At 33.7% G+C, this 18,611-nt stretch overlaps 1 protein-coding gene across 3 annotated transcripts in view; it reads left to right on the top strand.

Annotated features, from left to right (window-relative positions):
* The window catches only part of METTL15 (methyltransferase like 15), a 269,152-nt gene extending 253,818 nt beyond the window's left edge, over positions 1 to 15,334 (top strand). For all 3 annotated transcript variants that reach the window (XM_037840014.1, XM_037840013.1, XM_037840015.1), the window contains one exon: positions 12,889 to 15,334. In XM_037840014.1, coding sequence (XP_037695942.1) covers positions 12,889 to 13,334 — 446 coding nt within the window. In that variant the 3' untranslated portion in view covers positions 13,335 to 15,334. The remainder of the gene's footprint in view (positions 1 to 12,888) is intronic.
* Positions 15,335 to 18,611: the final 3,277 nt, after the last annotated feature.

Raw genomic sequence — 18,611 nt, 5'->3', positions numbered from 1 at the left:
TAAATAAAGTGGGTTGTTTTTTTTTTTTTTTTTGAGCTATGAAAACAAGAGCTTGTTTTAAAATGATTCACAAATATCATTTATCCTTGTGGAACTGTGCTTAAGAAAGAAGATACCTGTTCAGAAAAGTACTACACAAAAGTTATACTAAAGGAACAAAAAGAAAAGAGAGGGAAAAAAATGCGCTTAAAATGCCAGAATACAAGTTGTATAACTTAGGTGGCAAGAGGAATCTAGAAGTTTAATTATAGAGAATAAGCTCCTAGCCAGATGGCTGTAAAGAATTCGGAAGGTTTAGGTGAATGATCTGGAGTTTTTACTTTTCTTAGCATCAATAATTAAATTTTAAGGGTCAAACTAAAATAGATTCTTACTGCCATTCTATGGCATTCTTATGCCATTCTAAGTTTTCATACTTTTAAAGCCTAAATTCTACTTTGTAAACTCAGGAGTGCACCATTAATTTATACATAAGCAAAATTTCATGCATCATTTTAGATGCTGGAGTCTCTTAGTCAAATAAGGGCACTCAGATGCTTCAAGATATTTCTATAGCCCTCTACCTGACCTACTCTCCTTTTAGTCCAGGATGAAAGTTGAATTAGCTTGGCAGAACCTTCAAAGGAACATAACAAATCCTCTCCCCATCTATTCCATTTTACAACTGAGAATAGTAAAAAACAAACAAACAAACAAAAAATGAGTGAATCACATTCATGAAGTGACTATTTTATGCCAAGTATGCACTAGGTGCTCCTGAATGTTTTTTTCTCATTTGATCTTCACAGTGATCCTATGAGAGGTGTAATATCCCATTTTATAATGGAGAAACAATGTATTGCCACACATCAAAACATCAAACACGTAACAAAGTGAAGATCTGATTGTTGAACCTAGTTGCCCCTTAAGTTCGTGCCATTTCTATTACACCATGTTGGCTTAATGTAAGTATTGTCATTGCTTATGCTTTTCCATAGCAAAAGCATGTTTTTTTGTTCATGTGTATGTATGAACAAAGAATTTACAAATAGCCTAGCCATGAGTTGTGTGAGGATAACTATTAAAATATAATAAAGGGCATTAAAAATACTAATGAAATACTATTTCATAGATGAATTGTTTCATTATTATGGTAATGTAAGTTTTATCCAAATCAATTTATACACTTACTGCAATTTCAATCATATTCTCTATTTTTATATACTTTATTGATTGTTTCTAATTTAATTTGGAATAATAAATGAATAAGAATACCCAAGAAAATTTTGAGTAAAATTTTGAATAATTGGGGGAAGTAAGAGAGGACTCATTCCACCTGATAGCAAAACTTACCAGAAAAAAAAAATACAGTAATCAATAGTTAAAATATTGTGGTATTGGCAGAAAAATAGATAAGTACATCAGTGGAACAGAACTGAGAATCTAGAAGCATCCAGAAGCAGATCCATTTGTATATAAAAATGTACTGTATGATCAAGGCAATACTTCAGATAAGTAGGAGAAGAATTTCTTCTTCATACCATACTAAAAATTAAATTTCATGTGAAAGAAATAAACCCAAAACTTTACCAGAAAAATATAGAATTGATTATAATCTTGGTTTAGGGAAAGCTCTCCTAAACTTGACAAAGCCTTAAAGACACACACACACACACATACACACACACAAAACTACAAAAAAACTATGTAAAAAAATTTAACCTCTGTTTGGCAGAAAAACTCTACAAAGTGGAAAGACAGTCACAATCCAGGAAAAATATTTGCAAATATATGAGAGACAAAGGGTTAATATACTTATATTGTAAATAGCTCTTCCAAATCAATAAAGAAAAGAACAACATCATTTTAAGAGCTTTGTCAGATGGTTTGTCCGAATAATTCATAGATGAAACCAAATGACCATTAGATTTGAAAAGATGCCCAACCATACTAATTGTCAAAGAAATGCAAATTAAAACAACAGTAAGCTATCATTTGCCTACTATTAGAATAGTCATAGATAAAAAGTTATTGTTTCTATTTCTAGTAGTGGTGGGCATGTGGGGAGATGGGTTCTCTCATATACTATTGATAGAATTAAATTGATGTAATCTATTGAGAGGGTATATTTAGAAATATTGATCTGTATTTAAATGGGCATGAATACCCTTTGATCTAATAACTTCACTTCTGTAGACATGTCTCACAGGTTCACAAAGCTACATGTTTACTGCAGCCTTTTTTGTGGCAGCAAAAATAGAAAACATCCTAAATGTCCCTGCTGTGGTGGCAATGTGAACTCTACCAGAACTTAAACCACCTCCATCTTATTTGCCATTGTGTTCCCAGTTGGTCAGTACCATGCCCAACACAATAAACATTTAAAAATGAACAAATGAAATGAATTATAATTAATCTATACATCAGAAATTATTTCAAAAAGTGAAGTAAGTAAACAAAGCAAGTTGCAGATAATTGTGTAGTCTCATTCCCTTCTTGCAAATATAAACATATATACATTTATATATAGTTTTAATATATTTATATATTACATGTTATATCAAGAAAAAAGTCAGGAATTATACCTCTTGTTTGACTCTTTTGGCTGAATTTAAAGAGTAATGACTTTAACATTTTACTTTATACACAACTCATAATTCTTTTTGTTGTTGATTTTTAACAATGAGCATGTTTGTAACCTTAAATTACAAATTTAATAATTCTTTAGTACTCCACCTCTTCTTCCTGAAAGTGAATAATAAACAAGATAAAGTCCCTGTTTTCACTGAGTGTATATTCTAGGGGAGGAAGACTGATGGTAAACAAATATTTGTCCACTGATGATGTGGTGTTGTGAAGAAAAGTTAAACAACCTAAGGAGAGGCTAATGAAAACGTGCTCTGTTTCAGAAATGTAGTATGAAACTACCTTTCTGCTGCAGTGATGTTTGAAAAGACACCTGAGTGAAGTGGGGAGTAAGCTATCCGAGTATCGGGAGACAGACATTCCAGGTACAGGTTAAGAGGAAGAATGAAGGACCCATGGCAGGACCATACCTTGAGCACAGAGCACCGAAAGCAAGGTCAGAATAGGTCAGAGAAGTGGAGCGAGGAGGAGGCAGAGGTTGCATATCACATAGGGACTTTGGCCAAGATAAGATACTTTACTTTCTATTTTGTGTGAGGTAGGAAGACACTGGAAGTGTTGAACAGTGGAGTGACGTGTTCTAATTTTTATATTAAAAGGATCAGTCTGATGGCTGTGCAGAAAAGATGATGATGGTTTGAACTAGAATGAGAGCAGTGGAGTTGGTGAGAAGTGGTGGAATTCTAGATACATTCCCAATATAGAGCCATCAGAATTTGCTGATGTGAGGTGGGAGAGAAAGAAGAGATAAAGGATGCAAAACTGGCAGAACTTAAAAAAACACCATCAACAACAAATCTGATCTGAAAAGTGATAACAGAGTGTCTCTAAATGAGGCAGAACTCAACAGTTTTCTGGCATGGCAAGGGTCAATCTATTATGTGATGAATTTTCCCCACTTTTCTGTGAGAGAAGTAAGTGCCAAATAATGTTTCCAAATTGTATTGAGATTAGAACTTATCTCATACTGGATTTAATGTACATTTACTTTTCAATGTACATTTTTTACAGTGTTTTGTTTATGTATTTGATTTACTATTAAATCATATTGCCTATAATTTCCTTTTGTAGACTTTAACTGACTGTAACTTTGTAATTTTAAAATATTAGGAGAAAAACAGTTTTGCTGTTTTGAAGTACTGAGATAACTGTTGTGGTTTAGGATTTCATAGGGGTTAAGTGAAATAAAGTTAAAAATATTAACAATACTGTACATTAATCTTCAGGAAAAAAGAACTTGAACTTAAAAAAATCACTTAACTGAAGATCTTGATGAAATGCAGATATCCAAATGTTATTGTTATGTTCTCATATCTCATGTTATTCAGCAAAAGAAATGTGGAAAGAGAAAGTTCACCTTGCACGGTTGTTCTACTTCAAATAGTAAAGGCTTGCAAGCTTGCTTTTCCTAAGGTTAAAATTATTTGCAGGTGCCCCACTGCATGTGCAAATGATTGATTAATTAAGGACATTCCAAGTCATTATCAGGTATAGTTAAATATCTGCAATCAGTTGTATTAAGACCATGAAATTGCTAGCAAATTTGAGAGTTCAGTTTCCCCATTAAAATCATAATTTGGTACCCACAATCACAGTTGACCAAAAAGTAGGGTTTTAGACTGAGGTCTATTCTTTGACATTATTTTAAAATTCTGTTTCATCCTCTAGTGATGTGAATAAAACTATTTGAGTTACAGTCCTGGATTTTTATTCACTCATATACCCATTTATTTTTTCATTAATTATATTTTCAGCAAACATTTACTGAGTGTTTACTGTATTAGTTCTTATTCTTGGGCCAGACATAAGTATTTTTTCAAAAGCTCCACAAGTTACGCTGATGTGCCATTAGGGTCAAGAATCATAGGCCTCTGTCAAATACTAGGAATATGAGTGGACACAAAATAGTTACTGTTCAGAGGGAGGTCAGAATCAAGTGAAGAAGACAGACTAGTAAACTAGAAATTACAATAGAATGTGCTAAGTGCAAAACACGAGGAATAAGCACACCTCTTCCCCCTTAGAATGAATACATATTGGCCCCATGTTAACTAGGTCCATCGATGGACTATAAAATACAGAAAGGAGATTTTCTTCTCTCATCGCCACAGCAAATGACCCAAATTGTGATTGAGTCCATATTTTCTGTCTTACCTACTCTATGCCTTCATGAACTGAATTAGCCATCCTATGCTCTGTGACTAAACTCAGGAAATGGAAAAGCAGAACAGCCCAGTTTCTATTTCTCCTAACAGAATATGAGAGATGGAAAGGAGATGAGGAAGGGTTGCCATATGGTGAGCTCCTCAAAGGGAAGGGACCATGTTCATTAATATTTTTCTCCCTATGGCCTAATTCAGAGTTCAGCACATGGGTTTTCATTGAATCTTGCATGGTGGTTGAATCTTTTTTTGTGATGACTTTTAGGCAAATATTCTACCTAGTCTATACATACCTAAGAGAACTCTATCCCTGGCTCTCTGACCTTCACAAGGAAACCCATTTGAGCTCCCTCTGAGGCACAGGACATTTCCTGATTGTCTTGAATTTTCTAATTCAGACAGAGGACCTTGCTTAATCCTTCGTTGTAGAACTGTTTTTCTTTTCTTCTTGTTTATACTATTGCCAGTTGATGTTTTGTTTTGTTTCTGCTACTTTAATTTCCATTGCCATATGCTATTTTATGTTATTTTGTTCCTTTTTTATTTCATTTTACACAATCTGCATTTTCACCCTTTCTTCCTTAAATTATAGACATAGAGTGCTGGCATAACTGGGATAGCCATGGAAATTGAACCTATCTAAAATAAGCACCAAAAAGCTCCATAAAACGTATTTCCTATTGCAGTCTGCCATCATCCCTTGGTCCTATGTTCAGCTTCACTAAATGTTGCTAATTTTTCTTAAAGTTTTGAACATCCTTTTTCTTAAAGTAATAATTATACCATGTATTTTATGGTTTTTGTTGTCATGAAGGCATTTTTAAACTCATTTCTAATTTGTAGGGCTAGCGTGTATGAATCCTTCTGAGGTTGCTGAAATTTATTGGTTGTATAGTTTGAAGTTAATCATATTGTCTATAATTGGCTAAAATTGATGACATCAGGCACCCCAATTTAATTTTTCTCTCTTTAATGGGAATGTGCTTAAAGTTTTATATTAATTATGATGTTCACCTTTTTAATAGATGTTCTTTAACATGTTAAAGAAGTTCCCTTATTCGTCTGGTATGCTAAAAGTTTTTATTACAAATGTGTTGAATTTTATTAATTGTTTCTGAGATTCATACATGTTATGTATGTCAACAATTCATTCTTTTTTTATTGCTGAGTAGTGTTCTACTGTAAGGATATACCATCATTTTTTCATCTGTTCACCAGTTAATAGACATTTGTGTTTTCCAGTTTGGGGCTACTATGAATAACGCTGCTGGGAACATTCACACACATGACTTTGTGTGGTTATATACTTTCATTTTTATTGAGTAGGGCCTAGAATCAGGATTTCTGGACCAAATGGTAAATGTATGTATAATTTTGTATGGAACCGTCGGATTGTTTTCCACTGTATCAGTCTGCGTTCCCATCAGCAGTGACCGAGAGTTCCAATTACTCTACGTATGCACCAATTTCAGTCATTCTAGTGGGTGTATAGTAGTATTACATTGTGGCTTTAACTTGCATTTCCTTGATTGCTAATGATATTGAACATCTTTTCCTGTGTTTTTTGCCATTTATATATCTTTTGTGAAGTGTGTGAAAGATATCCCATCTTTCAAAAGGGTATTTTGTCTTATGAAGTAGTGGGGTTTCTTTATACACTATGACTATGTGGATATAATGTATACATTATACACTATGGATATATATGTAATGTATAATGTGCATCCATATCATATATTTTGGATATTTTGATAAAATATAAGCTTTATCAGATTTTAAGTTTTTTATTTTGAAATAGTTTCAAACATACAGGCCAGTTGCAAAAATAATGCAAATCTCCTACAGAGAACTCCAGCATACCTTCACCTCACTCCCCAGACACTCAAATCCCCCAATTTTAACATTTTGCTCCCTTTCCTGTATCATTCTGTCTATCTGTCTATCTATCATCTATTTTCTGAACATTTGAGAGCAGATTGCATACATCATAATCCTTGAACACATAATACTTCCATGTACATTTTCTATGAACAAGGAATTACTTATGTAACCATTTAAGTGCAGTTATCAAGTTCAAGAAATTTAATATTGATATAAAGCTTACATTCTCTATTCCAATATTTTCTTATGTCCTTTTGAGCCTTTTATCCTCCATTCTTAGATCCCATCTAGGATCATGTATTGCATTTAATTTTCATTATCTCTTTAGTTTATCTTTCTTTTTTATTGTGGAAACATATATACAGCATAAATCTTCCCATTCTCAACCCCTCCCAAGCATATCATTCAGTGTCACATTCACAGTGTTTCTGTATCCTCACCACATCCATTACTAGAAACTTCCCTTTACTCCCAAACAGAAACCCTACACTTATTTTGCATTACCTTTCTGTTGCCCCTGCCCCCACCCTTGGTAACTTGTACTGTATTTTTGAATCTATGAGTTTGCTTATTTTCTTACATTTTTTTGTGTGATTACCATGTGGCTATAACAATGTTGTTTGCCTTGATATCAACTGAACTTCAGTAGGACAAACTATGCCCCTATATCCATCCATCCTCCCATCTTTATGTTTTTCTTGTCTCAAATTACGTTTATACTTAATGATCCAAAACCATTGATTTATCTTTACATTTTATGCATTCGACTTATAGATCCTGAAGGGAGTAAAAAGTGGAGTTGCAAACCAAAAATACAATAGTATTGGCATTTATATTTACCCATATCAGTATCTTTAATGGAGATCTTTATGTCTTTATGTGGCTTCAGTTGGTTGTGTAGTGTCCTTTCATTTCAACCTGTAGAACTCCTTCAGTATTTCTTGTTGGGCCAGTCTACTGGTGATGAAGTAAGTCCCTCAGGTTTTGTTTATATGGGAATGTCTTAATCCCTTCCTCATTTTTTGAAAGACAGTTTTGCCAGATACAGAATTCTTGATTAGCAATTTTTAGCTTTCAACGTTTTAAATATTGCCTTCTTGCCTCCATGGTTTCTAAAGGGCAATTGGCATTCATTCTTATTGAGACTTCCTTGTATGTGACACATTGCTTCTCTCTTGCGGCTTTCAGAAATCCTCCCTTTATCTTTAGCATTTGACAGTTTGATTATAACATGGCACAGTGTGGGTTTATTTGAGTTTATCTTGCTTGGAGTTCATTGAGCATGTTGGTTGTGTATATTCATGTCTTCTGTTAAATTTGGGAGGTTTTCAGTTATTATTTCTTTGAGTATCTCTCTGCTCCTTTCTTTCTTCTCCTTCTGGGACTCCCACAATGTATATATTCATACACTTGATGGTGTCCCACAGGTTACTCAGGCTTTATTCACTTTTCTTCATTCTTTCCTCTTTCTGCTCCTCTGAAAGGATAATTTCAATTGTCTTATCTTCAAGTTCACTTATTCTTTCTTCTACCAACTCCAGTCAGCTGTTGAACCCATCTGGGGAATTTTAAATTTCTGTTACTGTGGTCTTCAACTTTATTAGGATCCTTTTCATAATTTCCATCTCTCTGTTAATGTTCTCTTTGTGTTCATCTGTCATTTTCCTAATTTCATTTAGTTCTTTATCCATATTTTCCTTTAGGTCTTTGAGCATATTAGGAACATATTTTTTTACATCTGTGTCTGGAGTGTCCCAGGTATGATCTTCCTCACTGATGGTTTCCAAGTCTTTAATCTTCTCCCCTTCCCTGGCCCATTGTTTCCTTTTTTTTTTGATGTTTTGCAATCTTTTGTTGAAACTTGGATATTTTGATATTTTAATGCCAGAATTTAGACTCTGAGTCTTCTATTCCTTAAACTTGGATCCAAATAGCATTATGACAGAGCTTTCCTTAAATGCCAGGAGCTAACAAAAAAAGAGGAGGTGGGGGAGAAAGGTAAAAAGAAAACGCCTTTCCTAGTCTTTGCTGATTGACCTGTGTGAGTGTTCTCTTTCAAAGCTTATTCATACAAAGAGTTTAGTGAAGAGCTGCAGGCCAAAGCATAGGGGCTGTGTCAGTTTAGATGTATTATGTCCCCCAAAAAGGCATGTTCCTTATTGCAATCTTGCGGGGGCAGACATATTAGTGTTGATTAGATTGAAATCTTTTGAGTGTTTCCATGGAGATATGGACACTGCCCATTCAGAGTGGGTCTTGATTTATTCACTAGAGTCCTATTAAAAATAACTCACAAACAGAAGGACCTCAGAGCAGCTAAGAAAGACATTTTTGAAATGGATGTTTAAAGCAGACTTTTGCTGACACTTTGGAGATGCTAGCCCAGTGTTTGCTCCAGAGAAGCTGAAAGGACAAAATGCCCCAAGAGCAGCATTTTGAAGAATGCACAGGATCTGAGAGAGGAGCTGGAACACACCTAAGATCAGCAGACACCAGCCACATTCCTTCTCAGCTAATGGAGGGTTTCCAGACACTATTGGCCTTCCTTCAGTGAAGATATACTCGTGTTGGTGCCTTAATTTGGACATTTTCATGGCCTTCAGACTGTAAATTTGTAACCAAATAAGCCCCCTTTATAAAAGCCAATCCATTTCTGGTATTTTGCATAACAGCAGCATGAACAAACCAGAACAGGGGTCTTCCTATGCCTTTATCTGCATGAGTCTTTTCTTGGGCATGTTTGTTTGGCCCTAGGAATTCCCCTGTTTACACAGATACAATGTCCCCTCTTCCCTAGAAAATAGTTACGTCACAGCTCTGGCCACTGCACTTTATGTCCTGCAAGCAGCAATTCCTTGCCCCAGACAACTACTTTACTGCTCTCTCACAGTGGTCAATAGGAGAGCTCTGTGATCCACCTTCTATATGCAGTGTAAGTTTTAGTTTTAGTTTGGTATGTCCCTCAGGCCGTCACCAGACAGATTGGTCCAGACATAACGTTTTCCCAGTATGTGCCTAAGGGTCACTCTTCTCCCTCTGGAACCAAGACCAGGGATCTGCACTGGGAATGCAGGACAGCTCAATTCTGAACCAGTGAAGGAAAGGGCCAGCCAGAGTGCCACAAGGTTCTACTGTTTTAAGTGGATTTTTTCTTTTTCTTTTTTTTAAATGCAGTTTTATTGAGATATATTCACACACCATATAATCCATCCAAAGTATACAATCAGTGGCTCACAGTATCATCATATTGTTGTGCATTCATCACCACAATCAATTTTAGAACATTTTCTTTACTCCAAAATAAAGAAAAATTAAAACTAAAAATTAAAATAACACCCAAAACATTCCATACCCCTTATCCCCCCTATTCTTTTTATATTTTTTTCATCTTTATTTTATTACTCATCTGCCCATACACTGGATAATGGGAGTGTCAGTCACAAGGTTTTCACAATCACACAGTCCCATGATAAAAGCTAAATAGTTACATAATCATCAAGAATCAAGTCTACTGGTTTACAGTTCCACAGATTCAGGTATTCCCATCTTGCTATTCTAATATACTAGAAACTAAAAAGGAATATCTATATAATGCATAAGAATAACACCCAGAATGACCTCTCAACTCTATTTGAAATCTCTTAGCCACTGAAACTTTATTTTGTTTCATTTCCTTTCCATTTTGGTCAAGAAGGCATTCTCAATCCAACAATGCCAGGGCCAAGTTCATCCCTGGGAGTCCTGTCCCATATTGCCAAGGAGACTTATACCCCTGGAAGTAATGTTCCACATAGGGTGGAGGTAGTGAATTTATTTACAGAGTTGGCTGAGAGAGAGAGGCCACATCTGAGCAACAAAAGAGGTCCTCTGGAGGGTGACTCTTAGGCATGATTGTAAGTAAGTAGCCTTTTTCTTGATTTGGCTCTTGCCCTATTACTGTAGTCCTTTAGCTGTTTTCTGGAGAAGCTTCTGGTTCTTCCAAAGATTTTTCTGCCAGTTTTTGCTGGATGCCCCAAAGTGTCTCACTCCACCATCTTCATGCAGAATCTCAGATATATTTTTTATAGTTTTAGTTTTACTCTTAGGTCTGTGATCTATTTTGAGTTAGTTTTTGTATATCCTGTGAGTTGAGGGTTAGGTTTATCTTCTTTTGTACAGATATTCAGTTATTCCAGCACTGTTATTTTCACTGTTAGTTGAAAAGACTATTATTTCTCCATTGAATTAACTTGACAACTCAAAAATAAATTACTCATAAAAATTTGGGTCTATTTCTGACTTGTCTGTTCCATTTATTTAAACATCTAATCTTATACCGGTATCGCACTATCTTGATTACTTTAGCTTTATAGTTAGTCTTGAAATCAAGTTTTGTAAATCTTCCAACTTTGTTCTCTTTCAAAATTGTTTTTGTTCTTCTAAGTCCTTTACATTTCCATATATATTTTAGAAGCACCTTTTTAGTATCTACCAAACAAGTCTTTGAGGATTTTGATTGGTATTGTGGTGAATCTATAGATGATATGTTGGAGAATTGCTATCTTAACATCTTCCAATTCTGGAACATAGTATCTCTTCTTTTTTTTAGGTCCTCTTTAATTTCTCTAAGCAGTGTTTTATTGTTTTCAATGTACAGGTCTTGCACATTTTTCTTTAAGTTTATTCCTAAGTATTTGATGCTATTATAAATAAAATTTTAAAATTTAATTTCCAGTTGTTCATTTCTACTATATAGAAATGCAGTTATTGTATATTAACCTTGTATCTCATTACCTTGCTAAATTCACTGTTAATGACATTTTTCTCAACAGGAAATATTGCTCTTTGCATCCCTTTTTAAAGTTTATTTTGTCTGATATTGATATAGCCTCTCCAGCTTTCTTCTGATTATCTTTTCCAAGACTTTTACTTTCAACTTATTTTTGTTTTTATACTGAAAGTTCATTCCTTGTACACAACACAAGGTTGGGTCTTGCTATTTTTTCTAGCTTGACTATCTCTGAATTTTGATTGGAGTGTTATTCCATTTATATTTAATGTAATTATTGATATATTTTTGATTTATTATCTTCTCTTTTGCTTTTTAACAATTTAGTGCTTTAAAGAGAGTTAAAAAATGAGTAGCATTGCTTCAATTAAAATTACAAAAGAGGGGAAAATGGTATGATGACTTCAAAAGAAAAAGTAAAACAGTATTTACAGACCAAGCTATCTATGTAGAAAACCCAAGGGATTTATAAATGATCTACTGAAATTAATAGTCTTCTATTTGTCATTTCTTCTCTATTAGCTTGTTAGCTTTATTTATTTCCTTTTTTTAAGTGGTTGTTCTAGGGATCACACTATGCAACTTTAACATCCAGTAAAATATAGGACTCTTGCACTAGTGTAGTTCCCTTTACTCACTCTCATCCTTTGTACTATTGTTATAACTTATAGTACCATCTGCATTTATTTTAAACCCAAGAATGTAGTGTTTTACTTTTTGCTTAAACAGTCATATCTTTTAAAGTAATTAAGCAATTATATATATAGTCTTTTATATTTACTACCTATCTGGAACTCTTCATTCCTTTCTGTATATCCAGATTATCATCTGGTGTCACTTTATTTCAGCGTGATGGATTTTGAAAATGTCCTTGAACTTTTATATTTGAAGGATAGTTTCAATGGCTGTAGTCTTCTTGGAATATGTCATTCCAGTGCCTAATAGCCTCCATTGTGCTCTCTAGAAATTAGCTGTTAATCATATATTTGTTCTCTTTTATGTAATGTATTGTTTTTCTTTGCTGCTTTTGAGATTTTTTTTTGTTATATTTAGCTTGTAGTAGTTTGATTGTGATATGCCGAGGTGTAGTTTTCTTTTTTTATTCTATTTGGGGTTCACCTAACTTCCTCTGTGATTTAATGTTTTTCACTAATATTTGGAAGTTATTTTGTATTTCTTCAAATATTTGCCCACTCCTTTCTCTATCTCCTCTCCTTGTTCACCTCTAATTACCCTTATAAGTTATGAAAGATATTCTGAGGGAGAGTTTTAAATCTCGGGAGAATGCTTGGATACAGGAGGGATAAATATGAATGAAATGCTACAATTTTCTAAGAAAACTTAGTTCCTTAAATAGGTACACACATGTACAACACAAAGTGATAGATTTATGGTGTAAAATATTAATGTTATCTCTTCTCTTTTTCTGTTTTTACCAAAATCTTTTCCTAGGTGCATTTCCTGCTTCTGCGATTTATGCACGAAAAGACTTGCTCCAGCGATCTACCCATATTGCTACCAAAACTTTCCAAGCTTTTCGCATATTTGTGAACAATGAACTTAATGAACTCTACACAGGACTGAAGACAGCTCAGAAGTTTTTGAGACCTGGTGGTCGACTTGTAGCCCTTTCCTTCCACTCACTAGAGGATCGCATCGTCAAACGATTCTTGCTCGGTATAAGCATGACAGAAAGATTTAATCTAAGTGCCAGACAGAAGGTGATACAAACATCAAGATTGGGTTTGGGTCAAGAAAACAAGGAAGGCATCCCTATAGAAAGGGATCCTTTAATGTGGAAATTAATACACAAGAAGGTACTCACTCCAGAAGACCAGGATGTACAGGACAACCCCAGAGGACGCTCAGCCAAACTCAGAGCAGCTATCAAATTATGAGAAAAAAAGTTACCATGATCTAATCCTTCAAATTTTTCCTCACAGATTAATTTTTTTCATATGATGTTCCTGAACAGTGTTACAGCAACGGTGTTACTGAACATGTGGGAAAGTTTGAAAATTAAAGATATTTAGGATTTTTTTTTCTCAAAAAGAAAATGTAGGGAATGTTAACATGACACAGAAAGTTCAAACCAGGGAGCATCATTTAAAGACTAGAAAAATGTTTCATTTTATGTTGTATTATGTTATCTAAATAAGTACACTCAAACTGTCAAAGAGAGAGATAATATAATCATATCTACATGTGCTAAATTCTGTATTTAGATATTCAAATTTGCAACAGCCTTTCTATGGCTCAAATAATTAATAATGATCATGGAATGAATTTTAATTTCCTTCTTTGGGGATAATTAGTTGCTACTATGCTATCTCAAATATTAGCAACATACAACTATAAAATTTTCAAGTATTATTTTGGAAATGCATTATACTGTTACATTTTCAATGCTGAGATTTTAGTGTTCATTATTTTAAATAGATTTTCTGTATAATATATGCCATGTTTTTATATATTACAGAGCAAAAATATAGAATTTCTTTAAGAGCCTTCACATAGAATTGTTTTATAACACTTTTATTTAATGTCAGTTGTGTTTATTTTAATAATAGCTTACAATGTCTTTGATAAATAATAAATCCTCCTATTATTTGAATCCTGCATTTTTTAAATTGATCTATTCAAATTAATTCAGCAAAGTCTATTCGAGTTAGAAAACTATCTGATTTCTTTAATATATTAAAATAAATGCACTCTGAGTATTTTCACTTGCATATAGTAACTGTAATAAGGGTAAAACATTTATTTGGAAGTCTGTTTGGTGGAGGATTCTTTAAGAAATTGTTGAGAATTGATTCAGAATTCACATATCAACTCTTTATCTGTAAATATGCACTTCTAACTTATTCAGTTATTCACCAAGTACTGAACTAGGCACTAGAGAAACAAAGGTAAGTAAAATACACATAGCCCACAGTATCTCTTCTTGGGAATCTAGTGGAGGAGAATGATATTAGTGAAATAATCATAAAAATAAATATAAATATAAATATAAATAAATAAAGTTGATACAGTGGTAAGTGCTACAAAAAAAGCAGTACATGGTACTGTACGAGTATCTAGTAGGGATATATCTGTCTATCAAAGGAAACCAGTCTGAGAAAGTGGTGTTTGAATTGTGGCCTGAAGGATGAGTATGAATTAATTAGGGAAATGGTACACTGGGTGGAGAATGAAGCATGTTGATTAAAAGTGTGCATAAATGTTTGCTCTCTTAAGAAGTTATCCTTGAAATTGTGTTTTTATTATTAATGTGTCCAGTAAACTATTTCTTCAAATACAGTGAAAATTAATCCTTGCTGTTATGATTATAATTTCTAAACTGGTGAATCCAAGTGAACAAAATTTTGGTACAACTATATGGATAAAGTAGATAAGATTTACTTTGAATTTCCTCAGACTTGTCATTTTATCTACCTCTATAAACATATTTAACCCTAGTTCCCAAACTTGTTTGCCACTTTTTTAAAGCTTTATTCAAATCAGAACAATCCTGCAGTGAAATCAGAATTGGAAATAATTCTGGTTGGCAATGTTCTCAAAATGGGAACAAGATAATGTGCCTAGGTCAATCCCCTACACCCTACCTGAAGGACTGTGGACATTTCTCTTTTCACAAAAGATATATTCATTAAAATTAATATCTCTAAAAATTCATCGTCAAATATTTAAAAACCATATTTTCTGTAGTCTTTGCAGAGCATGTATTTTCAGAGGTTTGAAAATTCTTTTTTTTCAATAAGAAGCAGAGATCATGATGAGTCTGTCCTGCAGACTTAAAAGATAGTTTTAATTTCATTTGAAATCTCTCATCCAAAAACTATGAGATAGTTCTTAATGTAAAATTCCAAATGTACAACTAATACAAAGTTTATATCAGAACTTTCACTTGGTTAAAACATGAAAGAAATATATATATATGTATATGTAAAACATAAAATAATATATATATGTATTCATTCAACAAACATATTTTAAAGGCTTACCATTTAGGACAAAATAAAAAATACCTCTCTTCTCTCCCTCTTTTTATACCCTCCCCTTTCCACTTCCTGTTCAAATTAGTATGTGAATTTCTTATACCATTTGATTATTTAACAATATAAATCCTCACCCTGTGCAAGGCAGACAAGTATTATAGGCTAAAGCATAAAGACTTTAATAGAAGCAATTACTCAACAGTCAGAAATGGAGTATGCCCTCTTGTTTGATTTCAGATTTGTATTCTGCCATATAAGCAATGACATATTGAATAGGGCACCTGTAACTGAGGTGAACATTAACTTATGTTTCAAGTTCAGCCTCGAAAAAAGAAATGTTAGGCCCATACTAGCATGTGCTATCACAAACTAAGCCTCACCTATTAGCATCTTTGTAACAAATAAGAATTGACTAAACACATGCTTCTGGGTACAATTCTGTAATATGCTTATTTTAATGCAGCTATTTTGCCATTGTGTTTTTTAAATTCCTGCATTGTTCTCATGGATATATTTTGTGTAAGCATATGCTATAATGGAAAGGGATAAGTATTAAATGTAAAGGGAATTCTGTGAGTTAATAAATATAAATTTAATGACAGAAATCCTGATGAAAGATATATTTTTTTCAGAACCACAATGCCATATGTTTGATGTCAAATGAAGCATGGTTTGTAAAACGCAGCATCATATTCTAAAGAGGCTGGGTTGTATGACAAGTTTAACTATTTTTATATTATTTTCTCAGATTTCATCTGTTTACAGCTACTATTTCCAACTAATGTTTGGTAACACATGGGATGATCTGCAAGAATGCTAAGAGAAATTTTAAATGTAAATTATTTTTAAAAGTTGAATTATAACAAATTTTCAAAAACACTAAAAATAATTCAATAGAATTAATTATGTAAAGTACAATGGTGCTAGTTCATAATACTTATCATTCATATAGACCTTAAAATTCTTTCACAAACTTGTTGACCACAGCACTTTTCTCTCAAATTATATACCAAAATTATTACACAAGTAAGCAAAGAAATCAAACTTAATACTCTTATGTGAAAAGTAGGAAGCTGCCCCTTTGGTAATGTCACATCTCCTTAGTCAATACGTTACTTTAAATACTGACCACGTTTTCAACCCATCAGTGGTTGCCCTATTAAATATATCATTGCTCATACAGCAGAATACAAAGCTGAAATCAAACAAGGCTTATTCCATTTCTGATTGTTGAGTAATTGCCTCTATCTGTTAAAACCCATCTCTAGGCTTTAGCCTATAATACTTGTCTTCCTTGCACAAAGTGAGGATTTATATTGTCAAATAATCAAGTGATATGATTCTTCATCCTTTCACAGGGCAAAGTGTGTTATCCAGCTCTTGTAGGTGCTAAATTGAGGAGGCTGTAAATAACCCCATTGGCTTTGGAGTCAGAAAAACATGAGTTTGATTTCCAGTTCTGTATATATCAGTGGAATATATGAATTTTGGCATGCTACTCAATCTTTTTGAATCTTCATTTATTTCATCTTAAAATGGGATAATATTGATTCTTTTCTCATCAGGTTGCTATGAATCAAATAAAAATACTCATTTAATGTGAATTAACTGAAAATAGGATGAAATGAGATAATGCATGTAAAGCATTTAGCACAATTCTGGGCACATAGTAAATATTCAGTGAATTCATGGTGCTATTATTTTGCTGGAAGGAATTTACCAAAATGTAACATTTCTGAATCCTGTGATTAAGGATTTCTATGCTTTGTTCCTGGTAGTTGTAAGTGCAGATTCTGCATCATTAACAAATTGATTAGGTTGTAGTCAGTTTTATTATTTGGGGATTTTATTCCTATTTATTTAACACCTACACTATTTTGCTATACCTTGACAAGGCATCTAAAACACATAGTCTTGTGAAGTTGTCATTTATAAGAAAATAAGATGGGACAAAAAATAATCAGTTGCTGAGGATATTTGACATTCATTTAGCTTAGAGAAAGCATCTGTCCTCCTCTACCTTCATTATCAGTAAATGGCCAAATTAAGTAGTCCTTGTAGTAAAAGTCTACAAAATGCTTTTTCAGGGGGAAAAGGAAACAAGTAATTTGTGAGATACTAGGTGAGAGACAGTTATAGGAGTATGAAAAAGTTTCCTACTTCTGTATTTAAAGCCAATAAGAAGAGAGCAAAGAACCTAGAAAATGGGTATGTTGCAGGTATTAAAGGGGAAATAATTAGTGAAAGGTAAGTGGATTATTAGCACTTAGAATGAGCTGATGTTCCCCCATTTTACAGCACCATGAAACAATTTATGAGAACTGGATTGCTCTAGTACACACACACCAACCTTTATCTCAGCGTTTATAAAGCTCTTCCCTTATCTCTACTTCATACTCCCATGTCTCGGTGGAAAGCTTATCCTTGCTCCTTCTTATCTTCTCCAGGACTTAGTTCAATCCATTTTTCTTGGCCCCCCCAGTCTTTAATCCCTTCTCCTCTTGTGCCTTTCCCTCAGTGTACAAACACACTCAAAATCACCTCATGCGGACTCCTCTCACTCACACACCTCGCTGGGCTTCCTCTACAACCATGTCTGACAAACCCGATACGGCTGAGATTGAGAAAGTCGATAAGTCGAAATTGAAGAAGACAGAAAAGCAAAAGAAAAATCTACTGCCTTCCAAAGAAACTGTTAACTTTGCAAGATGCAAAGACGGTGGATCAAGTTTAAATGACTGTGTTGCCCCTTTTCACATCAAAGAATTAGGAACTACTGACAAGGAAGGCCGCACTTGCCTCTCCCATCTGCCTGTCTGGCTGGTAGGGTAGGAAAAGAACTTGCATGTTGGTGAAGGAAGAAGCTGGGTGGGACAACAGTGAATCTAGAGTAAAAGCAAAGCTGGTCCAAGATGCCCTACAGGCTGTAAAATGCAGTTTAATCAGAGTGCCATTTTTGTTGTTCAAATGATTTTAATTATTGGAATGCACAATTTTTTAATATGCAAATAAAAAGTTTTAAAACCTGTAAAAAAAAAAAAAGCACCTCATGCTAAAAGCAAACAATGACTAAATCTCTCTTGACTTTGATTTTCTTCCATAAATATACCCATCTTTCTGTTTTGTGTGTGTATGTGTATGTGTGTGTTGTATAAAACTATCTTTATTTGCACACTT

Source organism: Choloepus didactylus, chromosome 6 (genome assembly GCF_015220235.1).
Source record: "Choloepus didactylus isolate mChoDid1 chromosome 6, mChoDid1.pri, whole genome shotgun sequence".
Classification (NCBI taxonomy): Eukaryota; Metazoa; Chordata; class Mammalia; order Pilosa; family Megalonychidae; genus Choloepus; species Choloepus didactylus.
This window is presented reverse-complemented; position numbering and strand designations above follow the sequence as displayed.